The sequence below is a fragment of the Xenopus laevis genome, chromosome 6L (assembly GCF_017654675.1).
Source record: "Xenopus laevis strain J_2021 chromosome 6L, Xenopus_laevis_v10.1, whole genome shotgun sequence".
Taxonomy (NCBI): Eukaryota; Metazoa; Chordata; class Amphibia; order Anura; family Pipidae; genus Xenopus; species Xenopus laevis.
The window spans coordinates 4,071,747-4,090,485 of record NC_054381.1 but is presented as its reverse complement, the minus strand read 5'-3'; the positions used below and the strand labels follow the sequence as shown (position 1 = coordinate 4,090,485).

The 18,739-nt window shown below is 43.8% G+C and overlaps 2 protein-coding genes across 5 annotated transcripts in view; one reads left to right on the top strand and one right to left on the bottom strand.

Moving 5' to 3' along the window:
• The window catches only part of LOC108718443 (zinc finger protein 91), a 38,385-nt gene extending 20,079 nt beyond the window's left edge, over window positions 1-18,306 (top strand). Inside the window, exons 11-15 of the mRNA XM_041566778.1 lie at window positions 1,282-1,532; window positions 13,439-13,502; window positions 14,516-14,629; window positions 14,814-14,918; window positions 17,232-18,306. Of these exons, the coding sequence (XP_041422712.1) occupies window positions 1,282-1,532; window positions 13,439-13,502; window positions 14,516-14,629; window positions 14,814-14,918; window positions 17,232-18,208 (1,511 nt within the window). The 3' untranslated portion in view covers window positions 18,209-18,306. The remainder of the gene's footprint in view (window positions 1-1,281; window positions 1,533-13,438; window positions 13,503-14,515; window positions 14,630-14,813; window positions 14,919-17,231) is intronic.
• The window catches only part of LOC121394823 (protein Pat-like), a 63,373-nt gene continuing 46,086 nt past the window's right edge, over window positions 1,453-18,739 (bottom strand). The window contains exons 1-8 of one of the 4 annotated variants that reach the window (XR_005962018.1): window positions 8,262-8,712; window positions 7,625-7,753; window positions 6,975-7,076; window positions 6,741-6,854; window positions 5,015-5,110; window positions 4,671-4,784; window positions 2,522-3,542; window positions 1,453-2,324 (exon numbers count right to left, since the gene is read on the bottom strand). Coding sequence is in view for 3 of the 4 variants with exons in the window: in XM_041566955.1 (XP_041422889.1) it covers window positions 2,572-3,542; window positions 4,671-4,784; window positions 5,015-5,110; window positions 6,741-6,854; window positions 6,975-7,076; window positions 7,625-7,643 (1,416 nt within the window). In the remaining variant the exon portion in view is untranslated. Of the gene's footprint in view, window positions 2,325-2,359; window positions 3,543-4,670; window positions 4,785-5,014; window positions 5,111-6,740; window positions 6,855-6,974; window positions 7,077-7,624; window positions 7,754-8,261; window positions 8,717-18,739 lie in introns of those variants that run through there. The other 3 variants (XM_041566955.1, XM_041566956.1, XM_041566957.1) reach the window with 3 other exon arrangements.

The window sequence follows — 18,739 nt, the reverse complement described above, 5'->3', positions numbered from 1 at the left end:
AACCTACATTGAGACTCTGTTTGGCAGTACAGCTGTTTTTTATACCACAAAAACTTGCCTGGAATTCAAAAATAAGTTCCTGCTTTGAGGCCACTGGGAGCAACATCCAAGGGGTTGGGGAGCAACATGTTACTCACGAGCCACTGGTTGGGGATCACTGGTCTAAGACATGATGGGAAGTGTAACTAATAACTGTGTAGCCGTCTAGAACTGTAGGCCGTTGGGCCTTGGGCTCCTGACCTGCATGAAGTCCTGGTAGATTCTTATAATGTAGGATAATGAATTTATTTGGACTAGATCAGGTTTAATAAAGATCAAGTTGAGGGGAGCAGCGAGGCCAGTTAGTCATTTCTCCGAGAATTATGAAATAAAACCTATAGTTGGTAAATAACCTGTGTATGATGTTGCACCTGCGTTGTTTCTGTACAGCCGAATGGATCAGGCCTGTGGTGTTTCTTCCAGTAGAGATCTGTGTGACCAGTAGGGTAAGTTATCACTCGTCACATGATACGAGGAGATGCAGGAGGGAAAGTCTGCGTAAGATGAAACAGACGATATTTCATTAGCGCCATCTAGAAGGGAATGAGTATCAATGTGTCACCAATGTAAACTCTTTGATTATCTCTACTGTCTCATCTCAGGCTTTTCCCCCATCTAGAAAGGTGGGCCATTACCCAACTCTACAAACTGATCTCTATGAGCTGTGGACAGCGAACGAAAGGAATCCAGTGAAATATCCCAACCATATTGCTCATAAATAAACTATAGGGTAGAACTCAGAGAGGCATATACAGTAACTCTAGGATTTGAGTCGAACATATACAGGAAATTCGGCTTTTTTGGTACAGTTGCTCAGTGTAGAGTTGTCGGCCTTATTTGCCTCTTTATATCATAATACATTGGTGCTGAATAGACTTATCATTCAAACTTTGTTTAAAATTCAATGCATTCCGGTATAGAAGCAGTTTTAGTTTTTCATCTATGAAGTGGAGCTGCACCCCACCCCTCCATGACAAGATAAATATACAGCCAGTTGTATGTATAATACCCCAGAACACACAGGATAAATACAGGACCAATTCCATTTATAATACCCCAGAACCCACGGCAGATAGATACAGTGCCAGTTCTGTGTATAATACCCCAGAACCCATGGTAGGATAATTCCAATGGCAATTCGATTTATAATATCTAGACAGAACCTTTACTTTCTGTTCATGTCTAGATTCTGTTGCGCTATGCTATATGTTGGCACTATATAAATACATGTTAATAAAGCAGCCTACCGAATAAGCAGCCTACAGAAGAAGCCTACCGAAGAAGCAGCCTACAGAAGAAGCCTACAGAAACGGCCTACAGAAGAAGCCTACAGAAGCGGCCTACAGAAGCAGCCTACAGAAGAAGCCTACAGAAGCAGCCTACAGAAGCGGCCTACAGAAGCAGCCTACCGAAGAAGCAGCCTACAGAAGAAGCCTACAGAAACGGCCTACAGAAGAAGCCTACAGAAGCGGGCTGATTCTTCATATATAGAGGTTAACAAGTTGCTGCCATGAAGTGTTACAGCCATAGCCATGTCAGTCTCTGCAACAGAGAAGTCTTGTCTGCCTGGTCTTACCTAGTGGCTTCCCCAGTCCTGCTCCAAAATCCACAGCATCCCCTGCAGTATTGGTACATGCAGTATATTTTCACTCATTGTTACCTCTGCTTCTTTCTCACCTGTTGCTTCTTTCCCTGTAAGTATCTGTCACTGGGGGTATTTAGATATGGAATTGCCACTGTGCCATCCTGCTATGGGTTCTCGGGGTGCTGCAATTGAGCCAAGAGAATTATCAGGGTCAGACTAGCCGGCAGGACACACTGTAGCCCCGATAGACCCAGATCTTCTCCCCACCCTGGGCGCTGTACCCTTATCTTCCCCCCGGACCCAATTGTGGCTGTAACAAGATAAACTAAGGTACTGGAGTTTGCGGCTAGGGCAGGAGGCCCAAGTGCGGAAGTAGGTTGCAGGAGGAGGCGCAGGAGGAGGCGCAGGCCCCTGAGATGGCAGCCCCTAGACTCCCCCATTCTGAATCTTTCTTTGCTCTCTTTGCCTTTGTAAGTGAATGTACCCGAGTACATGGGATATACGATCCGTTGGCTAAAGGATATGGAACATATTTATTCCATTGTTTTTCCATGAGTTAAATAAATTGCCTGTGTTTAGGGGCCCAACAACGAATCATTCCACTGCTGAGACGTTGATGTCGGTAATAGCCGATACAATTCCATAAATAGATCCCAATATAAATGGCCGGTGTATTTCTTGTTGAGTGCAGTTCTCACCTCTGTGTATGTAAAGGAAAAACAAGGAAAATTGAAATGATTTAAAAACACTTTTTTTTCCTGTTAAATCTTTGGGTTTGGTTTCATATTGTTCGGAGTCATTTTGCATTTGAACAATTCATTGTTTTTTTCCCCATCATCATGCATACAAAACAAGAAGCGCTACATTCACACAGGGTTATTTACATACAGTACTCACTAAAAGAGCCAATAAAAAGGGCAGTGCTCTACCCCCAAGTCCAATTTCATTTAATTTAAACTGTCCGGCCCTGAGATCCAGCTGGCGCCCCTGGGCATTCTCAGCAGGGCATTGATGGTGTCCTTGACTTTTTTACGGTCCTGGTCGGTGAGGCGGAACTTGGCCTCTGTCTGGAGCATAATATCCCGCATTAGATTTCGGGGTAGGGCCTTCTTCCCCCGGGAGCCGTCGATATTGACATGCTTGGCCCATTGTTGGTACAGAGGGAAGGGGACATGGTGCTGGAAAATCATTTGTGCAAATCGGTGGCATTCGTTGTTTGCGCGGCGGGCTAGGTAGGTGAGGGTTTTTTTAGACAAAGGGGCCAGGACAATGTCCGGCAGCTGCTCCCCTATTTTCCAGTTGCCGGCCCCTGACGTTGATGGTGAGCTGCTCTTGGTGCCAGGGAATGAGTTGCTCTTATAACTCGAGTGCCAGCTCTTCTCTGCTTTGCTGACATCACTAGCAGGAGGGGGGGTGACAGTGACCATCTCATCCCCATCACTGTTTTTAGGTGTTGGAGGTAAGGGGGCGGCTGGGCATTCACACTCAGGGACTTGGCTTTGATTTGCTGCTTCCTTCTTGATGTTATTAGTCATGGCCTGAGCCACGGCATCTCTCACAATGTCCCGCATGGAATGCGTCAGAGCCTCTGTGGCTGCAGTCACTGCCTCCGATACAGCTGATTTGACCGTTTCTGAGACTGTGCCTCTGAGAAACTCCAGCTGCTCCTGTAGTTCTCTGATCAGTCGCTTGTGCTCCACGCAGTCCTGGCAGTGAACAGAGGCGGAGTCAAAGGTGCAGAGACTGGAGCGCTGCTCGTTAGAGTGCGGCCGTAACGGGAAGGATTCCTCTCCCAGCAGCATCATGCTCTGTCTCAGGAGACTGCCTGTATCAGGAGCCACTTCTGGGGGCACATCCCTCTCAAGTGTTCTGCTTGCCACGGACCTCTCAGGGGTCTGACTGGAAGCCATGAATTGCCCTATGAGTTGGACACATCAATACAACAAACTGTCACATGTACACAATGCAATACAGATCCAGTGCATGCAAATAAACCTTTCTACCCTTCATATTGACTCTGCTCTCTCTTTATATATCAAGCTCGACTAAGGCCGACCATTCTAAAACAAACCTTCAAATACTCCCTAAAGAAGCCAACCTGGCAACCCTGCCTATAACCCTTGTTTTTTCATTTATTGAAAGATCTGTGGGTTAAGGCCCCCATACATGGGCAGATATAAGGTGCCGTCAGATTTAGTCGATAGTTTATTGTCCAGTGTGTGGGGCCTTCTGACAGGTTTCCCTGATCAATATCTGCCCAAAAGTCAGCCAGGCTTAAAGGAGAACTAAAGCCTAACTAAAGAAGTAGGTAGAAATATTGTACATGATGTTTTGTGCTTCTGTACCAGCCCAAGGCAACCACAGCCCTTTAGCAGTAAAGATCTGTGACTCCAAAGATGCCCCAGTAGCTCCCCATCTTCTTTTCTGCTGATTCACTGATTCACATGCTCTGTGCTGCTGTCACTTACTGAGCTTAGGGACCCACTCACAATATACAGTACACATAGAATAGAAATGTCACAATATAAGGCTGATTAGTAATTAATACACATAATTACTACATGGCAGCACAGAAACCAGTGCAATTAGCATCAGAATTGAATAATCAGCAAACCTGTAGCATCAGCTTATATTACAGCCAGGGAAGCTCATTTTCTGCTGGATAATTAGTGACGAGCCCTAAGCTTAGCTTCTCAACAGCCAATCAGAGCCCACTGAGCATGTGAGTGTCACAGACACTTTCCAAGATGGTGACCCCCTGTGACAAGTTTGAAGTCCTGGATCATTGCTGCTATTGACAAGCTGAAACTTTAGCTGCGTGCAATAAGTTCACTATATAAAATATGGCGTTTTTAGCCATTCATTTTTAGGGTTTAGTTCTCCTTTAAAAATTCCATAGGATCTAAGATAAAAATCATTTAAAATCTATAAAAAAGAACAATTGAAACGTTTCTTAGAATTAGCCATACAATAACATACTAAAAGTTAACTTAAAGGTGAATTGCCCCTTTCAAACCCAGTGTTGGCAATATTGCTGCTCACATACCCCCGTCAGTAAGTGGAACTGCTGCACTTTCCATTGGGTCCTGATGATCTTCACACTCTGCTTCTTCTTTCTCTGTCTTTATCTGCATTGCTCCTGGTTCAGTCACTGGGAAACCTATAAAGTGAATAACACAGAATGTCAGTAGTTACAGGTCACACAGAGCGGTTACAGTTGGAGGTTTATATCCTGAGTGAGTCTCTGGTACCTGGGGGTGCAGGGCAGGACTTACTACAGGTGCTGAGTTGTACCAATTCCTGGCAAACCTATACCCTCCCCCCCCCACTCTATAAGCCTGTGCTCTGCAGAACCAGCATTTTATTTAACCCTATAAACGCATGTCTCACCTACTGTAGAAACTGAATCCATTTCCCTCTCTGCCGTGACTTCATGTTCCTTAAAGGCCGACTCTGTATTCTCCATCTTTACTTTTGGAACAAATTCTGAATGGGAGAAAATGCCACAAGCAGTGAGACCCCTAAACTCCAGTGTTACTGACCCACAGACACAAGCAGTGAGACCCCTAAACTCCAGTGTTACTGACCCACAGACACAAGCAGTGAGACCCCTAAACTCCAGTGTTACTGACCCACAGACACAAGCAGCGAGACCCCTAAACTCCAGTGTTACTGACCCACAGACACAAGCAGTGAGACCCCTAAACTCCAGTGTTACTGACCCACAGACACAAGCAGCGAGACCCCTAAACTCCAGTGTTACTGACCCACAGACACAAGCAGCGAGAACCCCTAAACTCCAGTGTTACTGACCCACAGACACAAGCAGCGAGACCCCTAAACTCCAGTGTTACTGACCCACAGACACAAGCAGTGAGACCCCTAAACTCCAGTGTTACTGACCCACAGACACAAGCAGTGAGACCCCTAAACTCCAGTGTTACTGACCCACAGACACAAGCAGTGAGACCCCTAAACTCCAGTGTTACTGACCCACAGCCACAAGCAGTGAGACCCCTAAACTCCAGTGTTACTGACCCACAGACACAAGCAGTGAGACCCCTAAACTCCAGTGTTACTGACCCACAGCCACAAGCAGTGAGACCCCTAAACTCCAGTGTTACTGACCCACAGACACAAGCAGTGAGACCCCTAAACTCCAGTGTTACTGACCCACAGACACAAGCAGTGAGACCCCTAAACTCCAGTGTTACTGAGCCACAGACACAAGCAGTGAGACCCCTAAACTCCAGCGTTACTGAGCCACAGACACAAGCAGTGAGACCCCTAAACTCCAGCGTTACTGACCCACAGACACAAGCAGTGAGACCCCTAAACTCCAGCGTTACTGACCCACAGACACAAGCAGTGAGTCCCCTAAACTCCAGCGTTACTGACCCACAGACACAAGCAGTGAGACCCCTAAACTCCAGCGTTACTGACCCACAGACACAAGCAGTGAGACCCCTAAACTCCAGCGTTACTGACCCACAGACACAAGCAGTGAGACCCCTAAACTCCAGTGTTACTGACCCACAGACACAAGCAGTGAGACCCCTAAACTCCAGTGTTACTGACCCACAGACACAAGCAGTGAGACCCCTAAACTCCAGTGTTACTGACCCACAGACACAAGCAGTGAGACCCCTAAACTCCAGTGTTACTGACCCACAGACACAAGCAGTGAGACCCCTAAACTCCAGTGTTACTGACCCACAGACACAAGCAGTGAGACCCCTAAACTCCCGTGTTACTGACCCACAGACACAAGCAGTGAGACCCCTAAACTCCAGTGTTACTGACCCACAGACACAAGCAGTGAGACCCCTAAACTCCAGTGTTACTGACCCACAGACACAAGCAGTGAGACCCCTAAACTCCAGTGTTACTGAGCCACAGACACAAGCAGCGAGACCCCTAAACTCCCGTGTTACTGACCCACAGACACAAGCAGTGAGACCCCTAAACTCCAGTGTTACTGACCCACAGACACAAGCAGTGAGACCCCTAAACTCCAGTGTTACTGACCCACAGACACAAGCAGTGAGACCCCTAAACTCCAGTATTACTGACCCACAGACACAAGCAGTGAGACCCCTAAACTATGATTACTTACCCCCATCAGTAAGTGGAACTGTTGAGCTCTCCACTTGGTTCAGATGATGTTCATTGTGCAGTTCCTCAGTCTCAGTCTTTATCTGTACAGTTCGTGGCTCAGAGAGAGCAAAGCCTACAAATAAAGAGCGACATTACCAGTGAACCCAGGGGTTTAGCATTTAAGCCTGATTGTTCAATAAATATGTTTTTTTAAGTTTTAAATATGGAAAATGCTTTACAATAATAAACTCACCATTAATAAAAGGGGGACCCATTTCACAAGTCACCAAGTTCAGATGATTCTTACAGTCCAACTCCTCATTCTCCAATTTCACTTCTAATCTTGGGTCGCACCCTAGGAAGAAAACCAGGGGACAAATTGCTACAAACAAGTGTTTACCATTAGATTTAATTCTGCCGCATTCCTGAAAATGGCCCCAAATACTTTTTGCCGACACCACCAGCCATTCCTTTTAACTGGACTGTTCAACCCTGTGGCACGTGGCAGTTTACACTGAGTGATGCCAATCTATTTGGTGGGCAAGGTGGCAGTCAGTAGCTGAGCTGAGGGCAGAGCTATGATTGGCCGGCCACATCTTATTTTGTTGCTAGGGAACGACCAATAGGACCAACAGTCTTTTCTAATACAGACTGGGACCAGAGACAATTTAATTTAATATACTTAAAGACTGTTTTTAGTCTCACGTTTTTAAAAATGCCATATATTATTGATTATAAGATAAACGATGATAAATACACCATACTTTCTTTCTTATTTGAGAAGTGCCTCTGGTATTATTAGAGAAATAAACGCATGCTGTGCAGTGAGTTTATTCTATTGGCTCCTCTATGGGGGGTTAGGGTGTTTGAGTCCAATGTCAGACAAATAAATATTTTGCTCACCAGACAGATGTGACTCCATGTTCAGACTGGTTGGTGCTCCTCTTGCTGTGGGGAGGCAGGAGGGTCGTCTGTGATCCACATTAATTGCATATCAGGACTGTCTGACATCCATGACAAGGACTGGCATCTCTGTGGGAAACAGAATTAAAGACAGTGGAGGTAATTTATCAACACTGGGCTGTAACCCATAGCAACCAAATTCACAGAATACTCTACAGTCAAGAGTACAGTAAAGATACGGAGATCCTTTCCATCTGCCTTTTAACCAGAAACACAAATGTTCCCCATGTCCCACAGTCTCCCCTCTCTATCAGTCCCTGCAGCAGGATTAACCCCCAGTCTCCCCTCTCTATCAGTCCCTGCAGCAGGATTAACCCCCAGTCTCCCCTCTCTATCAGTCCCTGCAGCAGGATTAACCCCCAGTCTCCCCTCTCTATCAGTCCCTGCAGCAGGATTAACCCCCAGTCTCCCCTCTCTATCAGTCCCTGCAGCAGGATTAACCCCCAGTCTCCCCTCTCTATCAGTCCCTGCAGCAGGATTAACCCCCAGTCTCCCCTCTCTATCAGTCCCTGCAGCAGGATTAAGCCCCAGTCCCACAGACAGTACAGGAGGAGGAGGAGGAGGGAAAATGACTTACCCAGTAGATGAGGCTGGAGATGTGAGTACGGGGGATGGGAATGTCAGGGACACAGGAGGAGGGAGTTGCAGGGAGTTGTTACAGGGAGTTACAGGCAGCAGCAGGACACAGCCTCTCATATCTCAGCTCAGTGTAGGAGATGAATACACACAGTGTATGACAGACACATCTCTCTCTTCTGCAGAATCTGTTCCTGTGTCTCCTCCCTATGACATAACGGAAGAGAATTCATTTCAGTGACTGAAATCAAAGAACCAATCAGACGTTCCCTCCTAGTCACGTCGTCCGATGGAGAGCTGCTCCGCCATGTTGTAGGTGGGCACATTACTCCACACAGCGAGAGCAGCAACATTAGCACTTGTGAGTTTAGGTGCAGCCGTATCTCTCTCTACCAATAAACAAAACGGCTACAAGTTATCAGTCGGGTACGTGAGATTTGCCTGCACTAGTTAATGAACACTTTCTAGGAGAAGGATCCTCCTCACACCAGTCACGTGACCCTGAATGGGCGGGGCGAGCCTGCAGTGGGCGGGATTATTGAAGAGATGCTGTGGGTAATAATGAATAATATAAGGGCTGCGTTTACTCTGGGCTTTAACACTGGCTCCTTATTGGAGCTCCAGGGGCGTAACTATAGAGGAAGCAGACCCTGCGGTTGCAGGGGGGCCCAGGAGTGTAGGGGGCCCAGTGAGACCCTAATTAATTAGCAATTTTAATATATCTTGGTAAAATAGGCCAACTTATAAATATTTTGGGGCCCTAAATTGAATTTGCTATGGGGCCCAGTAACAACTAGTTATGCCACTGTGGAGCTCCCTATAGTTCTGCTACTGTCTCTGCCCATTCCTTATTTATTACATTGAGTACAGCTATAGAACCTGCTATCCAGAATGCTCAGGACCTGGGGTTTTCTGAATAATGGATCTTTCCCTAATTTTGATCTTCTTACCTTAAGTCTACTAGAAAATCATATAAACATTAAATAAACCCAATAGGCTGGTTTTGCCTCCAATAAGGATTAATTATATCTTAGTTGGGATCAAGTACAAGCGACTGTTTTATTATTACACAGAAAAAGGAAATCATTTATTAAACTTTAGTTTATTTGATTATAATGGAGTCTAATGGAGACAGTCTTTCCATAATTCAGAGCTTTCTGGGTAATGGGTTTCCGGATAACAGATCCCATACCTGTACTGTATTTCAAATTTACTCCAGTATGTATATCCTTTGAGGACATTAACCTTAACATTTCCCCAATTTTATGTTTTTCTGGATTTTACACATTTTCGCTGGTCCCATAAAGCATACCTCCCAACTGTCCCTTTTTCGGAGTCGAAGTCTCTCTTTTCTCTGCACTGAACAGCCAGAAAAAGAAACAAAGTTTCTCACTTAATTGGCTTTTAGCAGAGAGCCCAGAACAGCTAACAGGTGCAAATAAGATACTTTGTAACAATTTTGAGACACAAAAAACAGTTTAGATAAGGAGAAATATTTTCAAACTTTCATAACCTGCCAAATTTTGTAAAACAAACATGGTAATTAGGGGGTGTGGCCACAGAAAGGGTGTGGTCCAAAAAATTGCTGCGCTACATGCGGGAAAAATTTTTTTGTCCCTCTTTTTACTTCCAAAATGTTGGGAGGTATGCATAAAGTCATGAAATGTAAAATGGAGCTTCTACTGTAACTGAATTAAATAATGTGGCCATGAATGACCCCTCTCATGTTCGCATTTTGTTTCCATTTTTTGAATTGAGAAAAAAAAACAATCTCGAATTTTGATAACGTACCCCCAATTTACTATTGTGGGGAGTGTGTGAGAACAATTAATCTTAGTTTATTATATAAAAAACACAGAGCAGAAAGAATATTTCTCAAGAAACCTGAGCAACGTTAATAAAATATATTGTGTCTAGTTATGGATCCCTTTACTTGTATTTTTACTTATATTTTCTTTCATTTCTTCTTTATTCAACAGAATTATAAATCTACAGAAATAATGATCAGCACATATTTACATATGTTCATATTTATCGTTGGACTATGTCGACATTTCTTTTCTACACAATCAGGTAAGTAGAGAAATGTCGCCTGCAGGAAATCTAACCTGAAATATATTCAAGTTTTTTCTCTTTACAAATGACATTTATCAAAGGTCGAGGTGAATTTTCAAATGAAATAAAAAAAAAATCGAATTTCAAGCTATTTTTTGGGTACTTTGACTAGGGAATAGTCCAAATTCGATTTGAATTTGAAAAAAAATAGAAAATTTGTTTTAATATGTTTATATTTCATTTATTTCAGAACTTCCATTCCTGAATATGTGACAAATTAAATGGATGATGATGATAAGAGTGCAAACCATAAGAGGTGTCCAGTTTGTTTATAAACTGGCAGTTTGGCTCTTTTTGCACTGATGTCTTTGCCACCTTCTCACAGGGATGGAGCAGTTATGGATGGTTAAAGATATTATATGTTTTATTATTGTAATCTATTTTTATAATAAATATATATGTATGTATTTTTTATTAATAGTTAATAGTGCTGCTCCAGCAGAATTCCATTTCTCTCAAAAGAGCAAACAGACTTTTTTATATTCAATTTTGAAATCTGACATGGGGCTAGACATATTGTCAGTTTCCCAGCTGCCCCCAGTCATGTGACTTGTGCTCTAATAAACTTCAGTCACTCTTTACTGCTGTACTGCAAATTGGAGTGATATCACCCCCCCCCCCAGCAGCCTAACAAAAGAACAATGGGAAGGTAAACAGATAGCAGCTCTCTAACACAAGATAACAGCTGCCTGGTAGATCTAAGAACAACACTCAATAGTAAATACCCATGTCCCACTGAGATACATTCAGTTACATTGAGAAGGAAAAACAGCAGCCTGCCAGAAAGCATTTCTCTCCTAAAGTGCAGGCACAAGTCACGTAACCAGGGGCAGCTGGGAAATTGACAAAATGTCTAGCCCCATGTCAGATTTTGAAATTGAATATAAAAAAATCTGTTTGCTCTTTTGAGAAACGGATTTCAGTGCAGAATTCTGCTGGAGCAGCACTATTAACTGATGTGTTTTGAAAATAACATGTTTTCCGATGACAGGATCCCTTTAATGTTTGCTTTTAGATATTTCTCCTGCCTGGACCAGAAGATTTTGCCACCTTTTCAGAATTTTTTTTTCTGGACGTCGGGCGAAGGCCAAAAGACGGAGAAAAGGTAACTTTCCAGTGGAGGGCCAGGGGCTTTTGTTAAGGGTATTACAAATTTATCGGCAACTACATTCCTGGTATTTTTGTAATACCAGCCCCAGGCTTGGCAGGTGTTTTATTGGTTAGGCTGGTAAAATACCGGCCGGGTGGCAACCTTAGCTGTAGCTCAGTATGTGCCCTTTCTATTGTAATTTAAATAAGGCCCTGGCATTTTAATACACAGAGGCCCAAACAGCCCCCACAGAACCAATAAATTGTGACTATCTATGGCATCTGTCAGTCAGTGTGGGCCTGTTTCTACCAAAAGACACCCCATTCCCCTCTACGTGAGGGCCCAATGCACAGCTGTCCAGTGGAAAAGAAGTTGGGGGCAAATCCTTCTCTATTAGTGATGTGCGGGCCGGTCCAATACTCTCGGGTCAGGTGGGTTCAGGCTGGCCTCACACTCCTATTTGCAGGCGGGTGCTGGTTGAGCTCTTCTCCTGCTCTCCCCGCAGCCACCTTCAAATGCCGGCTTCCGACTTCATAGCCGACCCACCCCTTTTGTGGCGTCATTTTTGGGGCAGCGCGGGTCTATAAAAGGAACAAGGAAGTCTGATGTGGGTGGAGGGAGGACGGGTCTCGGTTGGGTTTTACCAAACCTGCACATCACTATTCTCTATTTATACTGTTGCTCAAGTTCCTTTGGTGGCCATAGACGCACAGATAATATCGTATGAAATTAATTTTCGTACAATATTCGGTTGCGTGTATGATGGGAAAAGAGCCGACCAATATCGGCAGAAGACTTGGATATCGGATGCCTTTGAAGGCACCTGAACATTGGCCATTGTTAGTGCTGAATCGTCAGATACAGGTAGAATTGTATTGTTTCTATATCTGACCATTCAGCTCTACACGTGTGTATTGAAATGAACCATCTTTCCCGGAAACATCTTTCCAAGAAAGATCGTAATTGTTACATCTATGGCCACGGTTCACCTTCAAGTTTACTTTCAGTACGTTATAGAATGGCTGATTCTAAACAACGTTATAATTGGTCTTCATTATTTCGTTTATATCGTTTTTGAATTACTTGCCTTTCTTCTGAACCTTTCCAACTTTAAAATAGGGGTCACTGACACCCTCTAAAAACAACTGCTCTGTAAGTTTACACATTTATTGTTATTGCTACTTTTTTTTACGACTGGTCTTTCTGTTTAGGCCTCTCCTATTCATATTGCAGTTTCTTATTCATATCAATACATGGTTGCTAGGGTAATTTGGACCCTAGCAACCAGACAGCTGAAATTACAAACTGGAGAGCTGCTGAATAAAAAGGTCAAAAACCACTAATAATAAAAAATGAAAACCAATTGCAAATTGTCTCAGAATATCTCTCTCTATATCATACTAAACGTTAACCTGAAGGTGAACAAGCCCTTCACGACCCCTCAGCAGCAGTAAAACCCTAAGTGCTGCACCTCGCCCTTTCCACATATTTATTCAGTAACAAACACAAATAAAGCTGCAGCTATTGTGTATGAATGTCACTCATGGACAAGGAATGTGAGACACAATACTATCAGCGGCCACAAATGTAAACAAAGCAGCTGAGCTCAGAGATAACCCTCCCCCAGCAGTCTGAGAGGACTAGAGTGATAGCACAGAGAGACAATTGATACTAGTTCGTCTCACAGCAGGAAACGGAAGTGAAGTCATCGAGGCCACGCCCCCACCCGGTGTATTAGGCTTTGGTAGAAAGTAAATAGTGCAGAGCTGAGTTACCAGAAGCAGTGTGTGCTCCTCCTCCTTCATTCAGAGGCGCTTGTAGAATATAGATCCAGCTGTATTCCTTATCCAGTCTATGAGCCGAGCTGTATTACAGGAGTGTCCTACCCACCGATATCATGGCGGCGCCCTTTTGCCATAGTTATTAGGGGACCGGCCGGGTTGCGTTTCATGACATTTCTGGACCTACAGTAGCCCGGGAGAATGAAGGACCGTCTGACCCCGATACAGACTGACATGGATTCAGTGGGCTGCCTGGGTGAGACACTTTTATGTTCCCCTTTAAATTAACTCTTAGTGTGACACACAGAGACGGATATTCTCAGACAATTTGCAATTGGTTTTCATGTTTTATTAGTTGTGGTTGTTGACTTATTCAGCAGCTGTCCAGTTTGTCATTTCAGCCGTCTGGTTGTTAGGGTCTGAATTCCCTAGTAACCATGTACTGATCTGAATAAGAGACTGGAATATGACTAGAAAGAGGAGTAATACAAATTTAAACCACCCCTTTCAAAGTGCATCGTCTTGTGTGGTGTCGACTCCGTAATCTTGTGGTGGCGGCTCAGCAATCTTGTGGTGTCGGCTCAGCAATCTTGTGGTGTCGGCTCAGCAATCTTGTGTGGTGTCGACTCAGTAATCTTGTGGTGGCGGCTCAGCAATCTTGTGTGGTGTCGGCTCAGCAATCTTGTGTGGTGTCGGCTCAGCAATCTTGTGTGGTGGCGGCTCAGCAATCTTGTGTGGTGGCGGCTCAGCAATCTTGTGTGGTGTCGGCTCAGCAATCTTGTGTGGTGGCGGCTCAGCAATCTTGTGTGGTGGCGGCTCAGCAATCTTGTGTGGTGGCGGCTCAGCAATCTTGTGTGGTGGCGGCTCAGCAATCTTGTGTGGTGGCGGCACAGCAATCTTGTGTGGTGGCGGCTCAGTAATCTTGTGTGGTGGCGGCTCAGCAATCTTGTGTGGTGGCGGCTCAGCAAACTTGTGGTGGCGGTTTAGCAATCTTGTGTGTTGGTGGTGGCTCAGTAATCTTGTGTGGTGTTGGTTTAGCAATCTTGTGTGGTGGCGACGGCTCAGTGGTTTGTATTGTCCTTTTACAGCAGTGGTGGATGGGGGTTAAATGTGTTCAGGGGGATAAATGTGATCAGGGAATGTTCTGCTGTTGTTCCTGTGTGGGTTCCCTCCTGTAGTCTGTGTGTGAGTGTCTGAGTGTGTGTGTAGAGAGATGGCTCCTGATAAAGCCCCTGTGTTTACACTGAACTCTTTGTTCCTCACTGGCAGCTTCCCCCCAGGCACAAACAGAAATATTTCAGGTAAAGATAAAGGAAGAAGAACTGGACCCTGAATATCAGCGGCAATCAATGGGAACCTTGGCATCTCCACTTACTGATGGGGGTAAGTAGCCAGGGATTCTGTCTGTGACACCAATAGGAAACAGATCAGGAATATCACACTATTTTGTTTTGCAGGGTTTGTGTTGTTATTGTTCAGCTGATTCAAACCTGACCCCTTAATGTTCTGTAAATATGAAGTTCTGGCCTATGTCATGTGTACTGTACCTTCCCCTGTGTATTGTCAGGTTCTATAAAGACTGAAGCTGCAGTGAAATCCGAAAATGAAGAGTCGGACCCGGAGGATCATGTGACTGCTGTAAAGCAAGAACTGGATGTTGTACTTGTAGACAGTGAGTACTTTATGTAGTGCCTTAACCATTTTGTTATACAGGTTTCTCTGGAGAGGTTTAGGGTTAAATGAACTGTAACACAAAAAATAGTGCTTAAAAAAAGTTATTGCTGGTCGGCACTGGTAACAGTTGTGTGTGAGACCTGTGACATTTAGCTCTATTTCAAACGATATACCGACCCACCATGGCTACACTGCAGTTTCTTTGCTTCAGAAACAACACTATAGTTTATACAAAAAAGCACAACTTTCACCACAGCAGCAGTACATTATATTTCAATTATTTTAATACAAATTCATTTGTTGCTGTTCCTTTAAAGTAATTTAATATCATGTACTGTTGCCCTGCACTGGTAAAACTGCTGTGTTTGCTTTAGAAACACTACTATTGTTTATATGAATACTCTGCTGTGTTGCCATGGGAACAACCATTCAAATTGGAAAAGGAGAAAAAGCTCAGGTTACATTACAGATAAGCCTTGAGAAAACAATGGGTTTAGTTCTTGCACAAATAGCCAAGGGCAGACGAGTGGTGCAGCCTGAAAATGCCTGTTTTCACATATTTGGGCTGATCTCCACTTCACTGTGTGACTGCTACACAACATCTTGTTTATATAAACTATAGTACTACTTATCTGTTCTCTACTGTGTATCCTGTGCTTGAATGGCTGCCCCCATGGCTACACAGCAGCTTGTTTATATAAACTATAGTAGTACTTATCTGTTATCTACTGTGTATCCTGTGCTTGAATGGCTGCCCCCATGGCTACACAGCAGCTTGTTTATATAAACTATAGTAGTACTTATCTGTTATCTACTGTGTATCCTGTGCTTGAATGGCTGCCCCCATGGCTACACAGCAGCTTGTTTATATAAACTATAGTAGTACTTATCTGTTATCTACGGTGTATCCTGTGCTTGAATGGCTGCCCCCATGGCTACACAGCAGCTTGTTTATATAAACTATAGTGGTAGTTTTCTGAAGCAAATGTGCCAGTTTTACCAGTGCAACACAACTCGTACATTATATTGTAGTGACTTTAAATCAATTACATTTTTTTTGGTGTTACTGTTCTTTAAATCTGGAAGCCGTGGGTTTGCAGGAACCCGAATATCCAGGAACTTAAGCTAGCCATAGATATATCCTTATGTCCAAGGCACGATTGTTCCTTGCAAACTCCCGACCTACCACTAACCATTCAGATTAAATACAAAGAACAAATCAGACATTGTTCTCACCATTAATTCAAAGACCGCAAGAGAGATATTATCACTAGTTATAATATTGTTTGTTTTGCACCATTTCTCATTGGCTACAGTTTGTGCATATGAACTGATTAAAGTCTCTTAATTTAGATCGCAGGCCAGAATTTTTCTTCTTGTGCACTGCCCTGGGTACTTTTCCTCGTAGTGCTGCACCTTCTCCATATTGTTCTTGTGCCCCAGAATACTTCTTTGCACAGGAGCAGTACAGAAAAAGTCTGAATGTTTTCTTTGCTGTACTTGTTCAGATGGGAAGGACGCTGAAGCGCTGGAATATTATACTGGGCCAGCGCATTTTTGGTAGAAGGGGAACACAGGCCCGGGGTCTGAAGTAAAAAATGTAACTCACTGGGGGTGACAGCACATGCCTAACAACCTGGCAGCACTGGTGATTCTTGTCCATTAATGTTTATTTTTGTAATTGTCTTAAATTACGAAAAAACTGATTTTTTTTTATATTATTTGACATGGGACTAGACATATTGTCAGTTTCCCAGCTGCCCCCAGTCATGTGACTTGTGCTCTGATAAACTTCAGTCACTCTTTACTGCTGTACTGCAAGTTGGAGTTATATCATCCCCTCTCTTTTCCCCGCAACAACAAAACAATGGGAAGGTACCCACTATATAACAGCTCCCTAACACAAGAAAACAGCTGTCTGGTAGATCTAAGAACAACACTCAATAGTAAAATCCAGGTCCCACTGAGACACATTCAGTTACATTGAGTAGGAGAAACAACAGCCTGCCAGAAAGCAGTTCCATCCTAAAGTGCTGGCTCTTTCTGAAATCACATGACCAGGCAAAATGAGCTGAGATGCACCTACACACCAATATTACAACTAAATACACTTGCTGGTTCAGGAATGACATTTTATATTGTACAGTGAATTATTTGCAGTGTAAACAGTGTAGAAATAAAAAATACATCATACAAATCATGACAGAATCCCTTTAACTAGAGAATTGCCTTAATGACAATTTGAACTGGCAGCGTCAAACCTCTAGCCTAATACCTGATATCAATGACCGTTCTCATATGTTGTTTACAGCAGAGGAGCCGTTACAGGAGGCTGGAGTATTTCTGGAGACATCGCAGCACAAAGCACAAGATTCCGGCACAAGATATGAAGATTTCTCAGCAAACTCTGAGGCACCATTTATCATCTGCTGTAAATGTGGGGAAAGCTTCACTAGTAATACTGATCTCCTCTCCCACGTCTGTAGCCATGATACTAACGTTCCCAGTGAAGCTGCGGAGGAGACGCATTTTTACTGTACAGAGTGTGGGAAGCAGTTCAGTAAAAAATCTAATTTTCAGAGGCATCAGTTGACTCACACTGGGGAGAAACCGTTCAAATGCACAGAATGTGGGAAAGGTTATTCTCAGCAGAGCAGCCTCCACATTCACCAGAGGATTCACACAGGGGAGAAACCTTTCATGTGTACAGATTGTGGAGAATGTTTCTACCTCAACTCTCAGCTCCAGCGTCACCGGGTTAGCCACACGGGGGACAAGCCATACACGTGCACCGAATGTGGGAAATGTTTCTTTAAGAACACTGAGCTCCAGCGTCACCAGGTTACCCACACCGGGGAGAAACCGTACGTGTGCAGTGAATGTGGAAAAAGTTTCAGCTTGAAAACACGGCTTCAGCGACACCAGATTATCCACACTGGGGAGAAACCCTTTAAATGTACAGAATGTGGCAAAAGTTTCAATGTGCAGAGCAACCTCCGCATCCACCAACGAATTCACACCGGGAGGAAAACTTTATATTGTTCGGAATGTGGGAAGAGATTCTTTCTCAAGGGCAACCTGCAGAAACACATGAAGCTTCACACCGATGAGAACCCGTTCACTTGTACAGAGTGCGGGGAGAGATTCTTACAAAAGAGAGCCCTTCGCCATCACCTGAACATTCACACAGGGGAGAAACCTTTCAGCTGCACAGAATGTGTGAGAAGCTTCTTTCATATGCGCAACCTCGCTCGTCACCTGAAAACACACGAGATAAACGATGTATAGAGAATGTGAGGGGTGTTTGCTTATCCATAGACTTCTTAAAGAAACACTAAATAAAACAAAATGGCTACTATAGTTTATATAAACAAGCTGCTGTGTAGCCATGGGGGCAGCCATTCAAGCACAGCATACACAGTAGATAACAGATAAATACTACTATAGTTTATATAAACAAGCAGCTGTGTAGCCATGGGGGCAGCCATTCAAGCACAGGATACACAGTAGATAACAGATAAGTACTACTATAGTTTATATAAACAAGCTGCTGTGTAGCCATGGGGGCAGCCATTCAAGCACAGGATACACAGTAGATAACAGATAAGTACTACTATAGTTTATATAAACAAGCTGCTGTGTAGCCATGGGGGCAGCCATTCAAGCACAGGATACACAGTAGATAACAATCAAGTACTACTATAGTTTACACAAGAAACTGTTATTACAATAATAGGTACAAATAAGTATAACAATACAATACACATACATATAAAGTATATTTACAAAACATATTAAGTGCCAATTGTCAAGGAGACC